Source organism: Solanum lycopersicum, chromosome 6 (assembly GCF_036512215.1).
Source record: "Solanum lycopersicum chromosome 6, SLM_r2.1".
NCBI lineage: Eukaryota > Viridiplantae > Streptophyta > Magnoliopsida > Solanales > Solanaceae > Solanum > Solanum lycopersicum.
Window position 1 is genome coordinate 28,468,515 of NC_090805.1, and position 20,199 is coordinate 28,488,713.

General features: G+C 36.9%; 2 protein-coding genes across 2 annotated transcripts; both read left to right on the forward strand.

Moving 5' to 3' along the window:
- The first annotated feature begins 8,313 nt into the window (after nucleotides 1-8,313).
- LOC101258374 (protein SGT1 homolog A-like) lies at nucleotides 8,314-12,195 on the forward strand. The gene is made up of 10 exons (XM_026031437.2): nucleotides 8,314-8,587; nucleotides 8,748-8,817; nucleotides 9,163-9,287; nucleotides 9,874-10,033; nucleotides 10,182-10,278; nucleotides 10,369-10,434; nucleotides 10,651-10,789; nucleotides 11,001-11,080; nucleotides 11,542-11,646; nucleotides 11,925-12,195. Exons 1-10 carry the CDS (start codon nucleotides 8,428-8,430, stop codon nucleotides 12,030-12,032), a joined length of 1,110 nt encoding a protein of 369 aa, XP_025887222.1. The 5' UTR covers nucleotides 8,314-8,427; the 3' UTR covers nucleotides 12,033-12,195.
- Nucleotides 12,196-14,741: 2,546 nt separating this feature from the next.
- On the forward strand, nucleotides 14,742-17,574 carry LOC101258070 (reticulon-like protein B6). Its single transcript, XM_004240662.5, has 5 exons — nucleotides 14,742-15,214; nucleotides 16,404-16,584; nucleotides 16,663-16,804; nucleotides 16,943-17,012; nucleotides 17,128-17,574. The coding sequence occupies exons 1-5, from the start codon at nucleotides 15,013-15,015 to the stop codon at nucleotides 17,292-17,294; spliced, it is 762 nt and encodes a 253-aa protein (XP_004240710.2). The 5' UTR covers nucleotides 14,742-15,012; the 3' UTR covers nucleotides 17,295-17,574.
- Nucleotides 17,575-20,199: the final 2,625 nt, after the last annotated feature.

Sequence of the window (20,199 nt, forward strand, 5' to 3'; positions counted from 1 at the left end):
TGATTTTGTTAATGAGTTTTAAGTCTTCCGCATTGTTTTTCTATCTATTATGTTTGAAATGATGGGGTTTAGATTGGTTGGTTCGCTCACATAGGAGGATAAATGTGGGTGCCACTCACGGCTCGATTTGGGTCGTGACAAACTTGGTATCAGAGCATTAGGTTCGTTGGTCTCATCACACAAGAACGAGTCTAGTAGAGTCTTGAGGAACGGTAGGGGGACGCCTTTACTTTTCTTTGAGAGGCTATAAGACTTTAGGAAAATTCCATTCCTTCTTTCTTTCTCTCGTGCTATTACTTGGGTCCAATTGGTTTCTAGGTGATACAAATTGGTATCTGACCATCTTCACTCTATTTCGCAGATGGTTAGAACTAGAGCAACAACCGCGCCAACACCAACACCGGCAAGACAAGATGCGCCTGAGCCAGCCACTGAGACTGTAACTTGAAGAGGAGCAGTGGCAAGAGACCGCGGTAGAGGTCGTGGGAGGACGTCCTCCAGAGGAAGAGGACAAGCACCTGGCCCATCTGGTACTAGGGCAGTGACTCCTCCACCGACTGAGGAAGTGTTAAGAGAGGGTGAGGAAGGGGAAAATGAGCAAGTGCAGAATGAGGAATTACCACCCCAACCTACCCCAGAGATGATTAATCAGGTTCTTGCTTATCTTAGCGGGTTATCTGATCAGGGCCAGACCCCTCCAGTGTTTTCTGCACCAGCACCTCAGGTTCCGTAGGTACAATATGCAGCTACTGTGGCTCCCCGCATGGATGCCTCATTGGAAATAGGCACGTTTCCTCGTCTGACTACAGGGTCTATAATGACAAGTGATCAGCATGAACTTTTCAGTAAGTTCTTGAAATTGAAACCTCCAGTATTCAAGGGTGCTGAATCTGAGGATGCCTATGATTTTCTGGTTGACTGTCATGAGCTACTACACAAGATGGGTATAGTAGAACGGTTTAGTGTTGAGTTTGTGACTTATCAGTTTCAAGGGAACGCCAAAATGTGGTGGCGGTCACATGTTGAGTGTCAACCAACAGAGGCACCACCTATGACTTGGGCATCATTCTCTAGCTTGTTTATGGAGAAGTATATCCCCGGACTTTGAGGGATAGGAAAAGAGATAAGTTCTTGAGCCTAGAGCAAGGTAGGATGTCGGTTACTACATATGAAGCTAAGTTTCGCGCATTATCCAGGTATGCCACCCAACTTTGTTTCGGTCCACAAGAGCGGATTCGCCGTTTTGTGAAGGGGTTAAGGTCAGAATTGCGGATTTCAGCCTTACAGGTAGCGGCTACGGCAAAATCCTTTCAAGAAGTGGTAGACTCCGTGATAGAGGTGGAAGGAGTGAAGCCAGATGAATTCACCATAGCATCGACATCAAAAAGGTTTCGAAAGGGAGGTGAGTTTAATGGTTCTTACTCTAGAGGACAGGGTTCAGGAGGTTACTCAGTCCGACCAATTCAGTCTTCACTACAGACTGTAGTTGGGGGTCCACCTCAGACCGGTCAACACTTCTCTGAGAGACCTATGCTTGACTCCAGAGAGTTTTATAGATGTGGGGAGACTAGACATATTAGGAGGAATTGTCCAAAACAGAGTTATAGACCCCCAATAGCTAGAGGTAGAGGTGGTCATGGTAGAGGCTGTTATTCTGGAGGACGTGGTGGCCGAGGTAATGGTGGTCACCAAAACGGCCGGGGTGACGAGCAAACTAGAGCCACTAAAGCACAACATGGTAGGGGCAACGGGCAGACAGGTGATAGGGCCCATTGTTACGCTTTCCCCGGGCGGTCAGAAGCGGAGACATCAGATGTTGTTATCACAGGTAATATTTTGGTTTGTGATTGTATGGCTTCTGTATTATTTGACCCTAGCTCTACATTTTCATATGTATCTTCCGCATTTGCTAATGGTCTTAATTTAAATTGTGAATTGCTTGACATGCCTATTCGTGTTTCTACTCCGGTGGGTGAGTCTGTGATAGTTGAAAAGGTGTATAGGTCTTGTCTTGTGACTTTTGTGGGGAGCAATACTCATGTAGACTTGGTTATCTTAGAAATGGTTGACTTCGATGTAATTCTAGGTATGACTTAGCTCTCTCCAAATTTTACAATCTTGGATTGTAATGCTAAAATTGTGACGTTAGCCAAGCCTGCGACAGATCCGTTAGTGTGGGAGGGTGACTACACTTCCAATCCGGTTCGTATCGTCTCCTTTCTTCGTACTAAGAGAATGGTTAGTAAGGGTTGTTTAGCTTTCTTGGCACACCTCCGGGATGATACTACCCAAGTACCTTCAATTGAATCCGTTTCGATAGTCCGCGAGTTTTTAGATGTGTTTCCTGCAGACCTTCCTGGTATGCCACCGGATAGAGATATTGACTTCTGCATCGATCTTGAACCGGGTACTCGCCCCATTTCTATACCCCTTATAGAATGGCTCCCGCTGAGTTAAGGTAGTTAAAGGCCCAACTTCAAGAGTTGTTGAGCAAAGGCTTCATTAGACCAAGTGCATCCCATTGGGGTGCTCCTGTTTTGTTTGTGAAGAAGAAGGATGGAAGCTTTCAGATGTGCATAGACTACAGACAACTGAATAAGGTAACGGTTAAGAACAAGTATCCTCTTCCTCGAATTGATGATTTGTTCGATCAGTTACAAGGTGCTTGTACCTTCTCAAAAATCGACTTGAGATCTGGTTATCATCTATTGAAAATACAAGCAGCAGATGTGCCCAAGACTGCTTTTCGGACCAGGTACGGGCATTATGAGTTCTTAGTAATGTCTTTTGGGCTTACGAATGCCCCTGCTGCTTTCATGAGCTTGATGAATGGGATTTTTAAGTCATATCTGGATCTCTTTGTGATCGTATTTATTGATGATATATTGGTATACTCAAAGAGCAAGAAAGAACATGAGGAGCACTTGAGAATTGTATTGGAAATGTTGAGGGAGAAAAAGCTTTATGCCAAATTCTCCAAGTGTGAGTTTTGGCTAGATGCAGTGTCCTTCTTGGGGCATGTGGTTTCTAAGGATGGGGTGATGGTGGATCCTTCTAAGATTGAGACAGTGAAGAATTGGGTAAGACCTACTAATGTGTCAGAAATAAGGAGCTTTGTTGGTTTAGCTAGCTATTACCGTCGATTTGTCAAGGGATTCTCTTCCATTGCTTCCCAATTGACGAACTTGACTAAGCAGAATGTTCCATTTGTATAGTCGGACGAATGTGAGGAAAGCTTTCAGAAACTCAAGACCTTGTTGACTACTGCACCAATCCTTACCCTGCCAGTGGAAGGTAAGAATTTCATTGTCTATTGTGATGCATCCTATTCGGGTTTGGGTGCAGTGCTAATGCAAGAGAATAACGCAATTGCTTATGCTTCAAGGCAATTAAAGGTGCATGAACGTAATTATTCGACCCACGATTTGGAATTGGCCGCAGTTGTGTTTGCATTAAAGCAATGGAGACATTATCTATATGGGGTCAAGTGTGAAGTCTATACGGATAATCGTAGGCTACAGTATGTCTTTACTCAGAGGGATTTGAATTTGAGACAGAGGAGGTGGATGGAACTACTGAAGGATTCTGATGTTACCATCTTGTATCACCCAGGAAAGGCTAATGTCGTGGCAGACGCCTTAAGTAGAAAGCAGGGAGCATGGGCAGTTTAGCCCACTTACAAATTTCTAGACGCCCATTGGCTAGAGAGGTTCAGACTCTGGCTAACGACTTTATGAGGTTAGAAGTAAATGAGAAGGGAGGATTTTTGGCCAGTGTGGAGGCGAGATCTTCTTTTCTTGACAAGATCAAGGGAAAACAGTTTGATGATGAGAAACTAAGCCGAATTCGGGATATGGTGTTGCGAGGAGAGGCTAAAAAAGCAATAATGGATGAGGAAGGTGTTTTGAGGATTAAGGGAAGGGTATGTGTACCCCGCGTTGATGATTTGATCAACACTATTCTGACAGAGGCTCATAGTTCAAGGTACTCTATACATCCTGGTGCAACCAAGATGTATCGTGACCTAAAGCAACATTTTTGGTGGAGTAGAATGAAGCGTGACATTGTTGATTTTATTGCCAAATGTCCAAATTGTCAGCAAGTAAAATATGAACACCAGAGGCCCGGAGGAACACTTCAGAGAATGCTCATTCCTGAATGGAAGTGGGAAAGGATTGCAATGGACTTCATGGTTGGTCTTCCAAAGACAATGAGTAAGTATGACTCCATTTGGGTAATCGTTGATAGGTTAACTAAGTTTGCTCACTTCATTCCGGTCAAGGTGACCTACAATGCAGAGAAGTTAGCCAAAATCTATATCTCAGAAATCGTTCGATTGCATGGAGTTCCACTTTCCATCATATCAGATAGAGATACGCAGTTTACTTCTAAGTTTTGGAGAACATTGCATGCTGAATTAGGTACTAGGTTGGACCTTAGTACTGCGTTCCATCCTCAGACCGATGGACAGTCTGAGCGAACGATTCAAGTGTTGGTAGATATGCTTCGTGCATGTGTGATAGAATTTGGTGGTCATTGAGATAACTTCTTACCCTTAGCAGAGTTCTCATACAACAATAGCTATCACTCAAGTATTGATATAGCCCCATTCGAGGCATTGTATGGGAGAAGATGTAGGTCTCCCATTGGTTGGTTTGATGCATTTGAGGTTAGACCTTGGGGTACTGATCTTTTGAGGGATTCATTACAGAAAGTGAAATCTATTCAAGAAAAGCTTTTAGCGGCTCAAAGCAGGCAAAAGGAATATGCATATCGAAAGGTTAGAGACTTGGAGTTCATGGAGGGTGAGCAAGTCTTACTGAAGGTTTCGCCCATGAAAGGGGTGATGCGGTTTGGGAAAAGAGGTAAGCTAAGCCCAAGGTATATTGGACCATTCGAAGTACTTAAGCGAGTAGGGGAGGTGTCTTATGAATTAGCCTTTCCCCCAGGACTGTCAAGAGTGCATCCGGTATTTCATGTATCTATGTTGAAAAGATACCATGGGGATGGAAACTACATTATTCGTTGGGATTCAGTTCTGCTTGATGAGAATTTGTCTTATGAGGAGGAGTCTGTTGCTATTTTAGATAGAGAAGTCCGCAAGCTGAGGTCAAGGGAGATTGCATCCATCAAAGTTCAATGGAAGAATCGACCCGTTGAAGAAGCCAGTTGGGAGAAGGAGGCAGATATGCAAGAAAGATACCCACACCTGTTTACAGATTCAGGTACTCTTTTTCGCCCTTGTTTTTCTTCTAATGATCGTTCGAGGACGAACGATGGGTAAATTGGTATCTATTGTAACGACCTGTTTAGTCGTTTTGAGCAACAGATTTTATTTCTGGAAAAACTGTCTTGGTCGACGGATCCCACGAAGGACCATCATGGGCACGACGGACCGTCGAGGGGGTCTCGTTCCAAAACACTTAGAATTCTGAAATTTGGGTACTGAAATCGACTCTCTGAACTTCGTGACGACATGGCAGGACGGACCGTCGTGGGCACGACGGACCGTCACAGACTCTTCAAGGAATTGAGTCTCTGAACTCTGTGACGGAAGCAGCAGGACGGACCGTCGTAGGCACGACGGACCGTCACAGGCTGCGTAATCCAGGCTGAGTTGAATTTCTTTAAATTTTTTAAGGGACGTTTTGGACTATTCCTGCTATAATTATAAATTTAGTGGGTTAATGTTAATAATTTAACTACTTGAGGGTTAAAGGAGATAACCTTGAATTAATTAATGGGTTAATTCATCATCTTTTACACTTAATTATATGTTAATTAGGGTAAAAGAAAGAGGGTTTGAATAAGAAAAATAGAAAGAACAAGGAGAGGGAAAGAGAACGATCGAGAGAAGAGGGAAACGAAGAGGAAACAAAGCTTTGGGAAATTGCTTGCTTGATCACGAATCTTCGGTGGAGGTAGGTTATGGTTTTTATGCTATTCGTAGTAGACTCTTAATAGCGGATGATATGTGTTGGGTAGTATTATAAAACCTTCTATATGCTTAATTGTGTGCTTACATGATGTGATTATATAATTGTGATGAATAAGCATGATGAGTCTATTGAATCTCTAATCCTAAATTTGCCTTGTTAATGATGATGCCTTGGTATAAGAGAAGGCTTGATGAACTAAAGTAATGAGATTGATGATGTCTTGGTATAAAAGAAGGCTTGATGAATTAATAGAATGAGAGTAGTGGATCGGGTGTCACGAACTGACACGTAGAATTAGAGAATCGGGTGTCACGAACTGACACGTAGAATTAGGGGATCGGGTGTTACGAACCGACACGTAGAATTAGGGGGATCGGGTATCACGAACCGACACATAGAATTAGGGGATCGGGTGTCACGAACCGACACATAGAATTAGGGGATCGGATGTCACGAACCGACACCTAGAATTAGGGGATCGGAGTGTCACGTTCCGGCACATAGTAGTAGGGGAGCGGAGTGTCACGTACCGACACAAGAGGAATAAAGATAATGAATCTTGAAATTATGTTAATAAATTCGAATGAAAAGAACCTATATCCCAAATGAGTATGATGGGGAGGCGTGAGTCCTCATTGATGTGCTTGGTGTTGTGACCAAGGGTTATGGTAATTGTAAATGCCGCATGTTGAGTATTGTAGTTGATTTTATGATATTATCTGATATATACTGTTTTCTTTTTTGAGTTGGCCGATGATATCTACTCAGTACTCGTGTTTTGTACTGACCCCTACTTGTATGTTTTCTTTTTGTTCATTGTGGAGTGCAGCAAACGTACCGTCATCTTCAACTCAACCGCAACTCTAGCCAGTCTTCGTCACACCAGATTTCAGGATGAGCTAAAGCTTCTAGCTTGGACTGGATCTTCTTCTTCATGTCTTGATGCCTTGAAGTTCTGGCATAGACTAGCTATTATTTATGTTTAGTTTCTTAGATACTCTTAGCTTTAGTAATTTGAAGATAGATGTTCTTGTGATGATGACTTCCAGATTTTGGGGAAATGATAAGTTTGAGTTTTAGAAGTTGATTATTGATTTTGTTAATGAGTTTTAAGTCTTCCGCATTGTTTTTCTATCTATTATGTTTGAAATGATGGGGTTTAGATTGGTTGGTTCGCTCACATAGGAGGATAAATGTGGGTGCCACTCACGGCTCGATTTGGGTCGTGACATAGGGTTTGATTTAATTGTGCTCCATAGCAAACATTATCTAAAATTTGCCAGCGTCTCTCTCCCAGGAATCTCGCTCGCCACTCTCCATTCTCGCTCGCCTCTCTCGCTTTATACACAGAAGTGCATAATTCTGTTTCTGTTTTGTATAAAGCGAGAGAAAATTGTATATACACATGCAAAAATGTATATCTTCATGGTATACACTTAATTATACAATTTACAAACGTTTTACTTCAAAAATTGCAGAGAAAAAGGTCAACGAATTATACAATTGCGAATTATACAATTGCAGTGAAATATAATTTTCTCTAGCTTTATACAACAGAAGTGTATATATTGTGTTTCTGTTTTTGTATAAAGCGAGAAAAACATATATCTTTTTGCTATAAACTTATAATTATGCAATATACATACATTTTAATTCGATTCAACTATATACAAAGCAAATTATACAATTGCAACGAAATAGGCCAGCGAATTATACAATTTAGGCCAGCGAATTATACACTTGTATATGTTTAGCGAATTATACAGTTTTTATATTTGCTATGGAGCGCAATTATGCAACGTTTGCTATATTATACAAATATGAATTTTTTGTTTGCTATATGTGAAAGTTGCCCATTTAAGTTTGGTTAAGATTTGCGAATTAAATCCTTAATTTTTTTGAAACGAATTTTATATATTTTAAATAACGTAAAAACTATTATAAATCATAATAATTAATTACTATTAAAAATAAATTTATTGAAATCTTAAAATTCGAATAATGTCGTAAGGAAGTAAGTACCTACTTTACCAAAAAATGTAAAAAATTTCACCATTTGACTCATAGTTGGACCGATTCAATAATAGCTCAATAGACACGACTCATTCAAATACTATGAAGTTGTAATTTTTAATTAGAGATAATATATAAAATGATATTTAACTTGATTTAACAATGCTTTTTAGTTTTGAGTGTATATAAATAGATATTTAAACTATTATAAAATTAAACTAGTAGATATAAATGTACTATATGATATAATATACGTACATAATAGAAAATTACTATGTAATATAAATATTTTTAATTTTATACTAGTTTAAAGTGTTCCAAAGTAAACGAAGACTTTGAGCTGTACATAAACCTGTTTACAGTCTTTAAATATTCCAATAATCATCTTTTAAAATCCCCTCCAATTCCATTAATCATCCATTCTGTAACATCCCTTTTCCCTCTCTTGTTCAAGAAACTTCTTCTCATCTCATCCATGGCGTCCGATCTCGTAACTAAAGCTAACGAAGCATTCATCGACGACCACTTTGAGCTCGCCGTTGACCTCTACTCTCAAGCCATTGCTATTACTCCTAATAATGCCGACCTTTTTGCTGACCGTGCTCAGGCCAATATCAAACTCCGTAACTTCACTGGTAACTTATTTGTTAATATGATCCCTTTGCATTCTCGGTAACAAGGACAAACAAATGCCTACTCTGTTTTTTGTTTTTTCTTTTGGTTGCGTAAACAAATGGATATCTATGGCATGCATTTGTTCCAAGTATTTTTGTGATTGTGATTAATTTTGAGCAGAAGCTTTTTCTGATTCAAACAAGGCGATTGAGTTAGATCCGTCAACGGCAAAAGCATATATGCGCAAGGGGTGAGTATATCAATCATTTCTATTGGTATGCTTCTTTGTGACGATGACGTTATCTTGTTTAGAGTTCTCCACTGGATTTAGTTTTCTATGGCTTTATTGTTTGGTGCAGGGCCGTGTTCTTTTTAAAATAAGTTCACGTGTTAATACACTTATATTATGATTGGGATAGGATTGTAGTGAGATTTAAAAAACGTTTAATTTCACATGTTATGGTCTTGTTTTCTTGAGCTGGTAATGTTCAAGCGCTAACATCAAACCCAGCTGACGTTGCATTTCTATGCCATTGTAACTCCTGGCCTTACTTTTATGATGTCGTTGAATTGATTTTCCGGTTCACACTTACAGTTTGGCCTGTATGAAGCTTGAAGAGTACCAAACTGCAAAGGAAACTCTAGAAATTGGTGCTTCTTTAGCACCAGGAGAATCAAGATTCACTAGGTTAATCAACGAATGTGATGAACATATTACAAGTAAGATTTTGCTTTTTGAGTTGAATTCCTGACAATTTGCACAAACACTGTCAATTCAAGAATCAAAGCATTCCATCCTTGCTGACTTGTTAATATATTTTAATGCATATTGTATCTTCTTCAAGGACAAGATTTCTGCTTAATGTTTAATATAAACTGAAGCTGTTCTTGTCTGTAACTTATCATGGTGAACTATTTTACTGAAAACCTTGTATTATTGTGATGCTCTAAGTCCGGTTGTGATTTAGTTGAATGAAAAGAGAAGAAATATTTGATCGTTTATTTGTTGTCTTATTCATATGTGTAACATGAATGTCAGAAATATCTTTTGTTTACTAGCTTAGTGTGGGGAACTGGGATTAGCTTACAACTGTACTTGCTTAGTTGGAAACTCTGCAGTTTTAGTGGCTATGGTAATCTTGTGGTGGCTAACTCAGTCACCGGAAAGTTACGAAGAGATATCTCAAATGTTTCCTCTCTGCTTGTCATGGGCTCCATTAATATCTATTTAAGATTGATTGCCAAAATCTTGAAACTATATGAGTCTTGTTATGAATAATTGGTGGTGCTTGCTGACTATATTCAGAGGAAGCTGGAGAATTGCCTAAGTGTGCAACAGTTGAGACCACAGAAAGTATTGTCCCTTCCTTTGGATCAATGTCATTGGATAATGTTGCTGCTGTTCCAAAAGAGACTCAACTGGCTTTCAACTTACCGTATGAAGGAACACCTGCTGTCCAACCAAAGTACAGCTAGGATTTTAAGCATTAGACTATACCAAATATAACTCTAGAAGATATTTAATGCTTTTTTAATATAAGAAGATGTGATTTTCTGCATAATTCTGGTTGAGTCCCCAAGAGTTTATGGAGGTCTAATATAAATTAACTGCAGGCATGAATTCTATCAGAAACCGGAGGAGGCGGTGGTAACTATATTTGCCAAGGGCATACCTGTCGAGAATGTTTCAGTTGACTTTGGCGAACAAATAGTATGTTTTGTCATTTATCTCTTTGAGATATCTTTTGTTCTATAATCGACTGATGGATCATATTCTGCTTTTCCGTTGGTTTTTTTTCAGCTTAGTGTTAGCATTGATATACCAGGCGAAGCTGCGTACTCTTTCCAGCCTAGGTTGTTCGGTAAGGTGAGATTGAACTTAAAAGATATATCTAACATTTTTCAGTACACATGATGTCTCTAAGTAAATGATAGATTGGTAATATTGGTTGTTGCCTAGAGTTTACACAAGTAACTCAGGTTATGTATATTGTGATGGTTTTCATTTTTTATAGTGTCTGAAGCATCGGCTGTTTATGACACATAACCTGTGATCTGTTGGTGGTCCTTTTCCAATATGTAGATAATACCTCAAAAATGCAAATATGAAGTTATGTCTACAAAAATAGAGATTCGACTTGCTAAAGCTGAATCTATACACTGGAAATGCCTCGAGTATACTGGGGAAATTGCTGTAGTACAGAGGCCAAATGTGTCATCAGGTACCTTTCACATACTTGTAAACAAAATATTTCTGGCTTGCAGACAGGCTGCTGCCCCCTTCCCTTTGCTCTGTGTTCATTATCTTCATTCGTTTTAGTAGTTCAAGTTCTTCTCTGCAATTATGGAGAAATTACCAATGACTTCCTTTACATGTTGTGTCGTATGACATCTTCTGATGCTAAGCTTACTTTCTGTTTCTGCATTTTACAGACAGCCATAAGCCTAGCTACCCTTCCTCTAAAATGAAATGCAAGGACTGGGATAAACTAGAGGCTCAAGTGAAAAAGGAGGTATTGGTAGTTTTAGCTGGTCTTTGTTATACATCCTTGATGAATAGTCCTCACTGTTTAGTTTTTGTCATTTGTCGGTAGTCTGTATTCCAGGATTTTGAGTGAATTTTCTAAGGTGCTGCGAAGAAAGTTAGAAAGAGTTGTTTGGTGAGATTGAGTGAAGTTGTGTGTAGGTTGTTTAGCCAGTGTTGTTTGATTTTCTAGTTGGTGCAACTTGGAGATTTACTAGGAACATAGGCCTTGGGAGTTTGTGTTTTTAGTAAAGGAATTACAGTTTATAATTCCTTTTGGTTACATAATTGTGTAGTCGTTTGTAGTTCAAAGTTTGTTTTACTGTAAGTTAAATACTGCTGGGTGTTTTATTTACTGTCTTGCTCAAACATTGAACATTAATATATTAAGTAACACATAAGTCATACGTGTTCCTTAAGTGATTAACGGAGGTCAGAATTCCAACACAGGAAAAAGAAGAAAAATTGGAGGGAGATGCAGCACTGAACAAGTTTTTCCAAGATATTTACAAAGACGGCGATGATGATGCAAGAAGAGCCATGATGAAATCATTTGTAAGTGCATTGCTCGTTGAATACATAATGTTAGATTTGTCATTAGTCTAGAAAAGGGGTCTGGGAGGGAGGGGTTTTCTTTATGGGGACATGTGACTAAAAAAGTATGAATTAACCAAACAAAAAAGCTTTCTCGACATAGATGGGAATCTGTGAGTCTTAATTCCTTTTCTCCCTTTCACTGACTCACAATAAGAGGCTGCTTCAGTTCTTGCTTGCCTTTATCGCACTAATAGAGCAAGTAAAAGTTCATTTTCAATCTGTGTTGTGCCTCACAGGTGGAATCTAATGGGACTGTTCTGTCCACAAACTGGAATAAGGTTGGTACAAAGAAGGTGGAAGGAAGCCCTCCAGATGGCATGGAGCTGAAGCAATGGGAACACTAGGAAATCCAGTGACTATTTTCTTATTTTCCTTTTTGCTCTTCATTCTTGGTACTTGGTTGTCGTAGAACTTGTCCATAGTTTCTAGTGTAAGATGGGCTAATGGAAATTTTGATCTATGGGATATGTCAATTTCCTTGTGAACTTTCACAGTTCGCCACATTAAGGCTTGGCTATTCTGTTCTCTAGATATACCATTTCTTGCGTTCTCCATGCTTCTGTATTGGCCGTAATAACTCTAACAGTGAAATAAAATTTCATGTCATGAGGTAAGCATTGCATGCATGCTCAAAGATCATTTAACGAAATATCATCTCATTTGATATTCTTAACACTTTATCAGCTATTCATTTAAATCGTGATCAATGTAACATTGAATTTCAACATAATATTATCTTTTGCATAATCACTCGTTATCCCTTTGTCTGATTGCATCATTTGCAGTTGGACATTAGTTAGTGACGTGATATTGTAATTTTGGTAAAACTATAATCCTTCTGTCTGCATGTGCATCAAAATAGTACAGTAGAATCATCATAAGATGTTTCCTCCACCAAGAAGCCTATCCTCTATATAAAACAACTTTGTGCATTAAAATGAACATAGCATGCAGGGTAGTCTGATAAAAGTGCATTAATATTAGCATTGATTAAAAATATGGAGTCTTGACAGCATATTCAAGAAACTCCAAAATATTTGCTCGAGTGATGTTTACTTTCACCAAAATTAAAATTAGGCAGGAATAAGTGAAAAGATTAAGGGAAAATTACGCAATAAAGCAAATTTATATATTTAATTACTCACCATAGATATAATTTGTTATAATTACCACTCACGACTAACATTATATATTAATTACGTGGCCTGACTTTGAATTTGTATAATTAGTTATGTTTGTATATGTATAATTCGTCAGAATATACAAAAACATCTGTATAATATACAATTATTTAACTTATATACATATACAATTCACCTCTCTCTCACTCTATGCTCTATCTCGCTCGCCTCTCTCCTCCTCTCCCAATCTCGCTCTCCTCTCTCCTCCCTCTCCCAATCTCGCTTGCCCTATATACAAATGTATATGTATAATATACAATTATATACATATACAATTCACCTCTCTCCCACTCTCTGCCCTCTCTCTCTCGCCTCTCTCCTTCCTCTCCCAATCTCGCTTGCCTCTCTCCTCCCTCTTCCAATCTCACTCGCCTCTCTCCTCTCTCTCCCAATCTCTCTTGCCATATATACAAATTCTATGTATAATATAGAATTATCTAACTATTATACATATACAATTCACTTTTCTCCCACTTTCCTCCCTCCCCCCTCCTCTCTCTCCCAATCTAGCTCGCCTCTCTCCTACCTCTCCCAATCTAGCTCGCCTCTCTCCTCCCTCTCCCAATCTCTCTTGCCATATATATACAAATACTATGTATAATATACAATTATCTAACTAATATACATATTCAATTCACTTTTCTCCACCTTCGCCCCTCCACCCCCTCCTCTCTCTTCCAGTCTCCTCTCTCCTCCCTCTCCCTATCTCTCTTGTCATATATACAAATACTATGTATAATATAAAATCATCTAACTATTATACATATACAATCCAGTTTTTTCCCACTTTTCCCCTCCCCCCTTGTCTCTCTTAATCTCACTTGCCTTTCTCCTCCATATAACATATAACTACAAATTATAATTATCAAACTATAGTTATGAAAAATAATTAATTATTTTTAAGTGACTATATGTGAAAGTTTATATAATATTAATGATATTTGTAACTGGTGTGATTAAACAAAGAAAACGTTCACACATGCCAAATTATTAGGCATTATCATTATTGTTATTATTATAGGAAGAAAAAGACTCGGTTACGTCTCAATTGACGCCGTGAAGAGAGCATTTCCCTAAAGTCTCAATTCGTTCTGCCGTTTATACTCGCGCAAAGTAAGTGGAATAGGAAAACTTTATTTTTTTCTTTTTTATAACGCAGAGGGTTATAGATAAAGCGTTTGTATCAACTATCAAGCCACTATGTATGCCAAAATAGATACATGTGATGAAAAAAGGGAGTTGATTATTAGGTGGAGAATAAAATCTTTTCTCAATAAAGTGAGAGTCTCAATACTTAATTAATTGAGTTACTAGGATACTCGGTCCATTTAGTACTCCTCTTAAATAAAATGACAATTTGAATATATCAGTTTTTGAATATAATAATCAATATATTCAATGCTTTAAAAAATATATATTTATAAATGATTATAACTAATAATCAACATACATTAAGAATAAATTATTATTTTTTAAATTAAATAAACAAAAATGAATATTTATTTCTAATATAGTGAAATTTGATGAAGCGAATATGCGTTTGTGCATATATTTTGTGAGCCTGATTTAATTGACTTATTTCTAATTTATGAGTTATGACTTATTTTTATTATTTAATTTTAAAATAAGTATTTATAAAGACTTCTTTACTTTATTCAAATACTTCATTATTGCTCAAAATAATCGACACTTAATTAGAATTAATTAATAGATTCTCAATTTACTAAATTAATTTTAACTATATTAACATTAGGCGGAAATAAGTATTCACATATGTTCCTCTCCATTCAATTGATTTATATTTACTTGTAAATAAGTATGAATATGTTATTCTTTTTCACTCTTAAATTAATACGAAGAAGTTAAAATATAGGGGTTTTTTGTCCTACAATTCCAACAATCAATTTTCTCGAAACATAAAAAGATAATTTCCGTTCATTAATTTGCGTTATTTACGAGCCAGCAGGTTCGGTAGCAAGCCTCAGGCTCGTAACTCTCTTATTTAAGGCATTTTGATATTTCATCATTCCCACTCATATTCAAGCGACAGGAAAATCTCTCGCACTCAAAAAGCGCCCTTTCGTAACAGCATAAACATCCCCATTGCCGGCGGCGAACCGTTCTGAGATCGGAGGTCAACGCGATGGCCGATCACGCCGGCGAGAACGACTCATTTGTTGATTCGGTAACGGACAAGGTCAACGATAAGTTTCACAGCCACGATTATTCGTCGGATTCTGATGACGACAAGGGTAAAAAATCGCCGGTTAACGCTGTTAAGACTAAGATCTACCGTCTTTTCGGTAGAGAAAAGCCCGTCCACAAGGTTCTAGGCGGTGGAAAATGTACATTACTCAAATCTCTCTCAGTATTTATTTTAAATGCAGATACATGTAGGTTATTCAGAATGTCTGTGATTTTGATTCATGTTTATATGTATTTCCAACAAATTAATTTATCATTGGCTTACTTCCAGATTCTGAAAATAAACCCCATTTGAATTAATAGGACCAATATTGATTGTGTAAATCAAGTCGATAGCGTTTACAATATAAATATCTTTATCTCTGAAGTTCCTATTGAATCACTTGTTTTGATCAGGTGAGAGTTTTTTGTATTTTTATTTTCTTAGAATAACTTAATCCTTTATTGAATTTATTTTTGGTTTCTCGATGTTGAACTGATATATCGATTTGAGTTTCATCACAGTTTGCTTCAAAATTTGGATCTTTTTCCTAGGTTATTTAATTGTTAATTCGTCCGTCTCCTCGTTATTCGAGTGTTGCTAAGTGATATAAAATGTTCTTTGGTTCAAAGTGGAGCGGAGTTTTGCATCCACAAGAATATTTCATATATATGAGCACTTTTTGCAATTTTCATTTTTGCTCATATTGGACCCTAGGAATAACAATATAGACAAAGGATTGTGACCACTTAAGCTTTAAATTTTCTTTAGAATAAGAGAATATATGGTACGAAACCTGACTTTCGCAACATGGATTTTTTGTACTGGCCGAAGGAAAAAGCCAAGGATGAAAGTGCAAAAACTTTAGGCGGTATGATAGCTTCATTAAAATATCTGAGACGTATTTGAGGGCTAAGTAATTTCCTGCTGAAGAGTTGAATTTATACATGAAGAATGATTTGAAAATGACGGAGCTGTTTCTTTTTATAGTTGAAGGATGGAGCTCTTTCTTTTCTGCACCTGCTTTTCTCTGAGTTTGATTCATCGTGTTGAGATACAGTGAGACTTTGCGAAGTTACCTATTTTTTTTTGTCTCCAGTGGGATTTGAACCTAAGACTTAATAGTTCTCAACCACTTCATTGACCTGCTAGGCCACACCCTTGGGTGCGGCTTTGCAAAGTTATTAAGTTTTACATTAATGACTTGTTTATTTGCTTTAGCTTGGAAAGCCAAACTCCTTATCTTCTATGCATCAGTGACCACCAAATCTGTGTGCTTTTACAGAAGCCTTCTCTCTTTGTATTTGCTTGTTTATGTAAATACACTAAGTATTTCCTATGAATGACAGCCGCTGACGTTTTCCTATGGCGGGACAAGAAAGTTACAGCTGGCGTGCTTGGTTTTGCCACTGTTATCTGGGCGCTTTTTGAGTTGCTTGAATACCACTTGCTCACACTTGTTTGCCATATTCTAATTGTTGCTGTAGCAGTACTTTTCCTGTGGTCCAATGCATCGGCGTTCATCAACACGTATGTATATTTTATTAATCTTTAGTTAATTGTCCATCTAATATTTACGCGAAAATTCACATTGAAATCTGTGACCAGGGCTCCACCTCACATTCCAGAAGTTGTTCTACCTAAGGATATTGTCCTTAGTGTTGCATCTGCATTGAGGATTGAAATCAATAGGGCCCTTGAGATCCTACGGGATATTGCATCTGGGAAAGACTTGAAGAAGTTCCTTGTTGTATGTGCATCTAGCTTTATAACTGAAGTCCATAGCTTGATAGTTCTTTTAAGCTCAAGTTTCTTCTCATTGGTTCATGTATATGAGTTTTATGTTTCTCACAGTATTGATGTTAAATATTTGACATTGTACTTGCAGGTCATTGTTGGCTTGTGGATTGTTTCTATATTGGGGAATATCTGGAACTTCCTCACCTTGTTTTACATAGGTAAGTAATTAGTTTTAATTTTGCTAACTGGGACTTTCATATTTTTCAATGCTCATTGTGACCATATCTGCTTATTTTATTCTAATTTGCATCCTCCCTTTTTCTCTGCATGCAGTTTTTGTATTACTGCATACTGTCCCTGTGCTCTATGAGAAGCATGAGGACAAGGTTGATGCTGTTGCTGAGAAAGCAGAGGCAGAGATCAAGAAGCATTATGCTGTTTTTGACGCCAATGTTCTTAGCAAAATTCCAAGAGGTCCACTTAAAGGCAAAAAGCAATAGAGACTAATACGTGGTGTCACTATGTTCATATTGGAGTTTTCCAGATGTTGCGACTTCCTTTGGTAGAGCCCTTTAGTTACTGGCTTTGCTTTATAACACGATTTTTATTTAAACGAGTATGGCATATTGTGAGGTAGTTTTGATTTCCACATTTAGTTTTGGCTTTCTTTATAGTTAAATTGTGAAAGACTGCTGTATGATCTATTGGCAGTCGTGGACTGCTTTGCCTTATTCAAATTGAGTTTTCAGCCATGATAAATAAAGGAAAATACTTGAGTTACGATTTTCACTTTTGCCAAGTTGAGACACATGTTGGTACATTGTTACCAACGTTTGACATTTTTCAGAATCAACGGGTGAAAATTCTCAGAAAATGCAGTATAATGTACACGGACATGGTGGCTACTATAATTGCTAATCTCCTTGGCAAAGGCTCATTTGAACTTTTCAGTATCAGTTACAGCTCAAATTTCTGAATCTTTTCTTCACTTTAGTTTTAAATGCTTCAATTGAGGACTACAAATTCATGGCATTATGATAATAGTACTTTATTTTTCCTTCTTAAAATAATTTTAAATTCATGGCTACTACAAATTCCTTCTTATTGGCAAATCTATTTTATCTAGCGATCATTTTCTTTTTCCTTGACCAGACTTCCTCAGGAACTTGGGACTACCTTGGCTAGAGTGCAGGCGAGTATTTCTTTGTTAGGTCTTTGGTAGGGGTATCAAATTGGACGGGTTGAGCTGAAATTGAGAATATTAAATTAGGTTGGTGTCTTGATCCGTCCAAGTTTACTTTAGGCTCAAATGGGCTAGAAACGGGTTGGATCTTGACCTGCCTAATTTGATCTGATTAATCTCAATAATTTAACATATTAATATTTAACTTTTATATTCACAAAATTGAATTTTAGCTCAAGATTATTTTTTTTAAAAAAAGTAACAAATGGATAGATAATCTCTAAAAGACGTTAAATTAGATAATAATCCATGCCTTAAATATAGAAATATATCTTAATAAAAAGTTCTAAAACGGGTTGAAATTGAAGATTAAATTGGACTCAAATGAGGATTCTCTTCAAATGGGTTATGCTCGAATGAGTTGATTGAACCCAATTCAAATTATCTTGAGCCCAACCTTTAAAATTTCAGCCGAATTACCTATGTTTGGATTCATTTTTGACACCTCTAGTCTTTGACATCTTTCTTTTTTAAGTTTGTGGCCAAAACTAGTAGCAGTATATCAAAAGCCAAAAGCGCAAAAAGGCTCTTAGGTCCATGCAAAATGTAAATAAAGCGTGGGGTTTAAAAAAGCCGCAACGAAAGAAAAAAAATACAAACATATATGTTTAGTCTAAGATTAATAATTATAAACATAATCAACAAGTATATGACCAAAGAAATTAAACTTTTTTATGATAAAATGAAATATCAATTTTTTAGTGTCACTTCATAAGAGGTTCATTGAAAAGGAAAAAATTATATAACAAAGTGCACATAAAACAAGGCGAAACGTTCAAACACGTTTTAGACCATCAAATTATGTTAACAAGAGATCGTTTGAGACGTAAATTAAAGTTAGAAATTTCTGTCACATTTTGTGTCAAACAAAATGGCAGTTTAAGTGAGGAATCAACTTTAGCTGATCAGTTTTTCTACGAGATATACGGGTGTGTTTGATATAAGGAAAATGTTTTTATAAAAAATAAGTAAAATTTTAATTCATTTTGAAATGAATAAGTTAAATTTTTTTAAAGTTTAAAAATATTTTTTAAGAATAATTTTCTCTCTTTTTTGTGTGTGTGGTGGGGTAGGGGGGAATGTTGAAACATAGAATATTGATAATAAATTGTCTTTGGACATGAAAAGTGAAATTCCATTTAGAACAAAAACAGATGGAACAGCTTCTTGAAAAGATTCTTTTGCACCTCGTCCTTTAAGGGTAATGATTATTTTTTGCCACTACCTTCACTCGCCGGACAAGGGATAGAGTCTTATCTTTTTTAACAATTTTGAATTTTGTTTTAAGAGCAATATTCATTTTTACGTGATAATAAAATAAGCATACCCCATAGCGCATACAGTATTTAAAACCCACGGGGGTACCATTGTATTAACATAAACATTAGCAAAACTTTCATTAACAAATGAGAAATAATATTGTGTTTAGTGGCAAAGTCAAAATTTTATTAAGAGTTTCAACATGTAAACAAGTAAACATACAAAAAAGAAAAAAAAAACTGAAGGAGATTTGATCAACATTTACTATATAAACAAAAAAATGATATAAGCAATATAAATTTTCTGTCAAAGGGAATTTGAAACCCCTCGACCCTATTTGGCATCGCCCTGATCATATCAAACTAGTCATTGGTGGTGTGAGTTGGACAAAAATACAAGTATATAATATGGGTGAAACTTTACCATTTTTGAAATATCTAAGAGTGACAACTTAATAGTCAATAATATACAAAGTATACGAACTATCGTAGATTCGATTTCATGCTAGCATTATTCCTACAGTAAGTCATTCAAATTAAAACAAAAAAAACTAATGGAAAGTGACATTGGGGATTCAATCCAAGGTCACAAGTCACTAGATCACATAATGCAATAGAAAAGTTAAGGTGGTATAAATTGATTATAATTTATAGAGAAAAGGATCAAAAATGCTTTTAAATTATATGATTAAAAATGTCCTCATTTATAGTTTAGTTAAAAAATATCTCTACTGTCAATACTTTGGCTCAAGAATGTTCTTGCAGTTAGGGCCCGTTTGGATGGACTTATTAAAAGCAGCTTTAAAAAAGTACTTTTGAAAGTGCTGAAACTTATTTTTAAAATAAGCAGTTATGCGCTTGGATAAAAGTGCTGAAGTTAAAAAAAAAGTTGTTGATGTGTTA